The sequence below is a fragment of the Ambystoma mexicanum genome, chromosome 6q (genome assembly GCF_040938575.1).
Source record: "Ambystoma mexicanum isolate Mex_15411 chromosome 6q, UKY_AmexF1_1, whole genome shotgun sequence".
Classification (NCBI taxonomy): Eukaryota; Metazoa; Chordata; class Amphibia; order Caudata; family Ambystomatidae; genus Ambystoma; species Ambystoma mexicanum.
This window is the reverse complement of record NC_090937.1, coordinates 1,370,697,043-1,370,704,542: the sequence shown is the minus strand read 5'-3', so window position 1 is coordinate 1,370,704,542 and position 7,500 is coordinate 1,370,697,043. Positions and strand designations below refer to the sequence as shown.

General features: G+C 41.5%; 1 protein-coding gene across 4 annotated transcripts in view; it reads right to left on the bottom strand.

The window, feature by feature from the left end:
• Positions 1-1,406: 1,406 nt before the first annotated feature.
• The window catches only part of TBC1D14 (TBC1 domain family member 14), a 1,472,366-nt gene continuing 1,466,272 nt past the window's right edge, over positions 1,407-7,500 (bottom strand). For all 4 annotated transcript variants that reach the window (XM_069632000.1, XM_069631998.1, XM_069632001.1 and 1 more), the window contains one exon: positions 1,407-4,761. In XM_069632000.1, the coding sequence (XP_069488101.1) occupies positions 4,696-4,761 (66 nt within the window). In that variant the 3' untranslated portion in view covers positions 1,407-4,695. The remainder of the gene's footprint in view (positions 4,762-7,500) is intronic.

Sequence of the window (7,500 nt, the reverse complement as noted above, 5' to 3'; positions counted from 1 at the left end):
ATGAGAAGTGAGTGGACACAGTCTTCTTAGTGGACGAATCTGCTGTAAATGCAGAAAGCAGCATCACAGCAACCATTGACAAAACCGTCCTGCATTGGAATCTTCTTCCTCTTTCTATACGCTCTATCACCATCTATTCCTTATTCCGCAAATCGCTGAAACTTCCTCTGATCCAGCAGGGCTGATCCCAGGCTCTCAATGTCAATCTTCACTAGTTTACTGTTGTACCGTTTATGTTATTGTTTATATACTTTTGCTATGTTAAGCACTTTGGATTAAGGCGCTATATAAATACAAAATAAATACAAATAAATACAAATCCACTGGCTTCTTTCGTGGAAGCCTGGGCTCGTCGACTGCCTAAGGTGGCAAAGGTATGACTAGCAGGGAAGCACCAGGAATGTAAAAACACCCCCAACCACCAGAATTTGAAAGCACTCGACAGACATACCAAGATGAAAGTCGCAGAAAAAAGTATTTAGATCTACGAATGAAGAAGAGAACTCAGAGGATTCCCAACACTTTAACGTGCAGTAAAGAATCTGAAGATGGCTTTCAGGTGAGGAGCTAAAGGAGTCTTTACCTATTGGCTGTGTGACAATATTAGCCCAAATGACTTTAAGAGACCACTAAAGAGACTGCAGTTTCAAATTTAAATGTATACTGCCTTAATGTTACTGAGGATTCCCAGCCTGATGATGGGGAATATACAAACACCATGTGAATCTATGAAAGATCCAACGCTGGCAAACTGTTAAAAAAACAAGTCACTTCCCTTTGTTTTAGAAAACCTCCTAACTAGTGCATGGTAATCACAATCTTCTCTAACTTTACTAACTCGCATCTGTTTCGCCTCCACAAAAATGTGAACTGTACAAGATTTGCGCCTCAAACTAATTAATATCCTGTGTATTAGTTATACCACTCGGTCAACAGAGGGAAATATTCCCTACTGTGAAGCTTGTTCGAGTTATGACAATATACCACTGCTGTGTAAATGAAAACCGAAAACAACCCGGCATATCGACACCAAATTGTTTCGATTCAGAATTACGCTGTGCAGAGATTGTTTTGTGTGTCATGTCTCACTTGTCGGATTACATGCCTTATCCATATGTTACAATCTTAATTCGTAATTTGTTACTCATCTCAATAAAACATTTAAAAAAAGAAAAGAAAACCAAAATCAACCTTCTACAAGATCTGATCAAAGAGTGGTGAGAGATTCGGTTTAGAGGTGTAACAAGGTAAACTCTGTTCCAAAACGAAAAAAAAGCCAAAATAGTGAGAATTTAGTTTATTTTTCATAGGATATTTTTGAACAATTCGGAAAACATATTCCACTCATAGCAGTTAAAATTGGTAAGAGAGACCCAGATTTGATATAAATACAATGAAACATGATCCTTCTTTTGCATGACTTTAATAAAAAATGTACAGTTCAGAAAAGTTACAATTCCAGATTCGAAACACCAATTTATCTACATAAAACAAATTGCTCAATTATAGCTGTACATTCAAAAAAACGCAGACTGGCATTGAGGCAGCTTTTCGATTCTGTTAGAACACCATGGAGAAACAAGTACCTTTTATAGGATCTCTTTACGTGAATAGCAGGATTTGACTTTGTTCAACGATATAATCTGTTCTAGATATATCTGAAACGTGACCCCTCAGAATTCTTTCAGCATTTTCTAAAGTTGTTTAAAAACCTTTTTATAACCCACAGTTCTTCTCTGTTTGTAAAATGAATTTTTATCAGTTTTGGAAAACATACATGAAAAAACATTAATGGGCATCCTCCCAAACAACACTCCAAAGATGATTACTGAATTACTTGGAAATGTAAAATCCAGATATGACTAGGTATAAACAATGTTGACCCGGGTTACCAAAAAGAGTCCCGCCCAATTATCCTAGCTTCCCCAAAAATGTAACTAACATTTACAACTTGGTCTGCTACCTATCAATGCTTGCATTGTTTCCCAGGCGGCATTCTTCGCATCTACTTTAAAAACAAACAGTGCAAAGTCCATTATTGCATTGATATTAATAAATCTAAGAACACAGCTGTATGTAAATTGAATAACAATTATAAAATATACACATGAAAACAGAAAATGTAAATCAAAAGTAAGAAACCAATTCCATTTATACATAGAGTGCACATGTGCTAGTAAGTCATTTTTCCATTCCTGTTCCATGTGTTACATTCAAAGTTTCAGTAGTCAAAAAGTGCATTCACTTAGGATGTGACAACATTTAGAGGGTTTCAGAATTTCTATGCTGATAAACCGCACTGTGCAATTAAACAAGTTTGGTGTGCTCGGTCAGGTCACAGAGAGTAGCATTGTGCATGTACGCACAGATTATCTCAGTAAAAACGGATTCAAACTTTATTAGCGTTGCTCTCCATACAACACACTTGCCATTGTATGATGGTGATGATGTGAGGAAAAGGAGTACTTCTAAAATCATGATAAGAATACTGAAAACAAAGTATTAAATGAAAAATCTAAACACAGACCCAACACTGTTATTCAAAGACTTATTTTTCACTGGCAATATTGTAAAAGGGTGCTAAACATTTTGGAACTTGGTCATTTGTTTGAGTACGCTTTATAGGCAAAAGCGCCTTAAAATGCAAAACATCACCAAATGCTAGGGCTGAGAGAAATCACCGTGACATGTTATCTTGGGAGGTTTTGATTGGGGATACACTTTGTGATACCTTCCTTTTTTGTTATAGAATTGACATGTCATCAAACACCATAAACTGAGTTGTGACTTCAAATGTAATGCTGGGGATATGTTCATTTGATCTTCAGCAATTAAGAAACATTTTAATTTAATTATGTAGTAGATTTACATTTAAGGGAGGATTTGGTATGAATTAGAATGCTTAATTCTAATACAGTACTGAAAATAAAGTGCCATTAGACTGAGAACTCATACATAGATACATACCATTTTGATTTTGAAAACCTACTAAAGAACCTAAGCCCTGTGGCTCTAGATACTAGAGGAACTGCCGCTATTAAGTACTAAGAGGTTTCCCAAATTCCATGCACACTGGTGGTCCACTGGCCCGCTTACAGTGCTCATGTTAAAATAGGATGTTACATTTCAGCAGACAAACCCCCTGGTTTCTTGTTGTGCTTAATATATCCCACCCAGATGTACTATTGCCAAACACCAGTAAGCAGCCTACCCTTGAACTCTACAATGCCCCAATTATGTTCAGTTCTTGTTAGGGCAGGCTCACATTCATAAATCCTCAGAAATTGTGTAAGGCATGGAAGAACAAAGCCTGCTCAATGTCTTTGCCTAGGGAAGTTATGCCACGACTTGCAAAATAGAACAAAAACCAAATGTTTACATTGATTTTACTGAGTTTATTTTCTGCGTCTTTACTTTGGTCTCTGCGCAAATGTATAGTTAATTGTCTGTGTAGTAGGTTTATAGATCACTGACATGATTGCTTTTGGGTAGGACAGCACTTTACAGCTCTCTGATATATACCTTTTCCTTTGGCTGCTCTGCAGTACATGATTTAAACATTATTTTACATTATTATGTTACAATAAATAAAGTACATTTGTAATTTGTGTTAACCTTTGCATTCAATCAATAAGTATTAGATACAGTAATTTTGCCATTTACTAACTTTCATTACAGGAGTCCCACTTGCCATGGTCCAAATATACATTCTTAACAAGCAGAACTACAGTATCAAAACTTTAAACATAAAATGGTAACGGTGCGCTCATAAATACGGTCCCCAAATAGCTGCGGTCTACCTCTATCCTGTTGTGCAAGTCTATACAACTACTAGTAAAAGCTAAACATTCAGAACTACATTATTTGCAATTAGTTAACACAGCTTCATTTGTTCGATACTTTCTCCTGGTTGATACATTATTTGATATTTACTACAAAAGTCTTAGATGAATCCTCTGCACAAGTTAACATAGGTATCACTCTAAACAATATTCCTTGCCATCCTACACATACATACCATACGGAAATTAAACCGAAGGTCTAGGTTTGATATAGAACTCTGTTCCATTTCGTCCGACAACTTCTTTTACTTGTATCATTTTAAATATTTTACCAGAGTGGTTTAATATAAGCTGTTCTGAATGCTCGCTTAGATCTTTGGAATGTGGACTTTACTCTTATTTGTTCCACATAATGCAACTGAATTTTACCAACACCGTGCTGTTATTCAATGTAATATTTAACCACTCCAAAATAGAATAGGTTTTCTGAATCAACACTACAAAAAGACACACAAGTCATTTTGGTCAGAGCACTACATTCCTGCTTTACTCATGCAGGAATATTGGGCAACATCTCTGTACACACATTTCTCCCAAATTAACCACCAGGGGTAAAGAAAATGAAGTAAAGTCGTCTGGCTTCCTGCTCCTTTTCCGACAGTGTATAAAGTGTAATGATGAAATGTCACACAAACGTGTTGAATTTACAGTACAGCAGGTCCATCCACTGAGCTTCTTAAGGCTAAGCCTTGAGTTAATTATTTAGAGGATGTCTTGTTTAAGGCCAACTCCAGTGTTAAAAGGAAACCTCTAAAACAAATGTTGTTCATGTCTGCATATATATATCAGTCTGAAAGCAACATCTTTGCTATTTCTCAGTAAAGTCACAGAACTAGATTTTGCCAATGCATTTTCAACGTTTCAGAGATGGGCTTCCTCTTTCCATTTCCCGGTTGTCTTTCTGTAAAGCAGCCAATACCTAGAATTCCAACAAAAGAGCACATTTAAATCATCAATGAGGCAGGAATATGGTTTAGAGACGTCAATCAAAAATACTTCTCGTAGAAAGAACTATTTCAACATTTCAGTGTTAGTAACAAATGCAAATATGGTAGATCGTTAAATGACAAAAGCAAGCTTGCAGATAAGGGTAGCAATCCGTAGAACTGAACCATTGTTCTAAATAAACAAGTAACTGACACTTGCACTATCCTTCCACCAGTGTTACTTTGTTTGTCCATACAAATTAGCTTAATCCCCAGCAAGAGACCACAATGGGTTGCTCATGTGCTTACCGGAAGTCAGTTGTGAGAACAAGAACAAGTTACTTATCTTACCTGGTAACGTTCTTTCGATGGGATGTTCCTCCGATGTATTCCACATCTTTGACAGTAATGACCACAGCTGTGCTGCTTCGGAAAACATTTTCGGCGTAGGCGTCCTGCGTCGATGACGTCGATACGCTGTCCCTCGAGGGCCTCCGTCGATGGTCAACGTCACCGGATGTTTTATCTAGGACGCACGACGCCCGTAGCCTCAGTTGTAGTTTTTTCCCAGAACGTGTGGCACCAATATCCTGCCAGTATGACTGCAGAAAGCCTTGCGGAAACGTAAGCTGCAATCGCATAAGAAATTCTGTAGAGGGGCAGGCTGGGAGGGTACGATGTGGAATACGTCAGAGGAACATCCCATCGGAAGAACGTTACCAGGTAAGATAAGTAACTTGTTCTTCGAAGGGATTATGTTTTCCGACGTATTCCACATCTTTGACAGACTCCAAAAGCAATACCAACGTATGGAGGTGGGAAAAGAATGTACAAATTTAGAATTTTGGAATCCCCAATCAATTTGCGGAATATAGGACTGCCTTACCAAAGGCCAAATCCTGCCCATGGATGGAGTCCAGGGAATAGTGTCTCACAGGGCTAGCCTGATAGCCCGCAGCTCTAACAGATTGATGTGGATTCTGGACTCCAACAGAGACCAACGGCCGCTGGCTGTCAGCTCGTTGGCATGAGCTCACCAACCCGCGAGGGATGCGTCCGTCACGATCGTCACCTCCGGCCATGGTTGCCAAAACAGAGCACCCTTCATCAAATTTCCTTCGACGGCCCACCACAGAAGATCCTGTGCGACCGAGGGCGGAATCTGAACGTGATCCGACATACTGCAGTAGAACTGCGACCACTGCATCTTGAGAGCCCACTGCAGAGATCTCATCCGCAGTCTGGCCTCTGGCACCAGAAAAATGCAGGATACCATGAGGCCGAGCAACCTCAAGAACTGGAACGCCGGGAGACTCTGGGCACGTTGAAACTTGTCCACTATCTGCAGAATGTGATGAGCCCTCACCTGAGGAGGCGAACACTGCCCCAGGGATGTGTCGAGCACTGCTCTGATGTACTGGAGCCGCTGGGTAGGTGTCAAATGAGACTTCTTTAAATTGAGGGAGAAGCCCAGCTTGTGAAGGGACCGGCAGGTGACGTACAGATGATCCAGGACTTGCTCAGGAGAGCGCGCCCTGATCAACCAATCGTCCAGGTAGGGATAGACGTGAATCCCCCCTTTCCTGAGATACGCTGCCACCACCACCATCAGCTTGGTGAAGACCCTCAGGGAGGAGGTCAATCCGAACGGCAGGACCCAAAACTGAAAATGCGAGTCGCCAACCGCGAACCTCAGGTACTTCCTGTGTTTGGGATGAATCGGCACATGAAAGTAAGCATCCTTGAGGTCGAGAGACACCAACCAATCCTGAAGTTGAAGGGCCTGGAGGACTTGAGAAAAAGTCACCATCTTGAACTTGTCCTTCCTGAGGAGCTTGTTCAAACCACGCATGTCCATGATGGGTCTCAAGCCTCCGTCTTTTTTTGGGATAAAAAAATATGGGGAATACCATCCCTTGTTCCTCTCCGCTACAGGCCCCAGTTCAATGGCGCCTTCCTCCAGCAGGGACAGGATTTCCTGCACAAGGAATGGATCCGGACGCTTGGAGCTTCCCCTGTGGATTGTCGTGAGGCCCTTGCCGGAAAGGAAGACAGTAGTCATGGGCTATGATCTCCAGAACCCACACATCTGAAGTAATGGCACGCCATTCTACAAGATGCTGCGTCAGTCTTCCCCCAACCGGCGAAGCATGGGACATGGCCTCATGACTGAGCTGACGCGGCAGTGCCTGAGGGCAAAGAGGCAACTGCCCGAGCGACTTTGGCAGCTCGAGTACCTTGCTTTCCACCTCTGGTACTCCTACAATGGCCCCTTTGACTGGCAGCTCCTCTCGATCTACCAAAGGAAGAGTAGTACCGAAAGGAACCTCCCCTCCATTGCTGTCCCCTAGGACGAAAATGCAGAGGTTGGCTCAAAGATTTTGCTGCAGCTTTGGAGGTCCGCAACCTCTCAAGGCTCTCGTCAGCCTTGCTGCCAAAAAGATGGACACCATCAAAGGGCATGTTGAGAAGCCGGAATTGCACATCAGGAGCAAACCCTGACTTCCGCAAACACGCAAACCTGCGCATCACGGTGCTCGCCGCCATGGACCGGCTGACACAGTCTGCCATGTCCAGACCCGACTGAACGGATTCACACATGGCATCCTTGCCATCTTGGACGAGGGCTAGAAAACCATCCTGTTCCTCCCCTTCGAGAATATGTTCAGCTGCCAAAGATGAACAATTCCAGAGTGTGAGTGAATCTTGCCAAGGCACAAACAGAGTTGGCT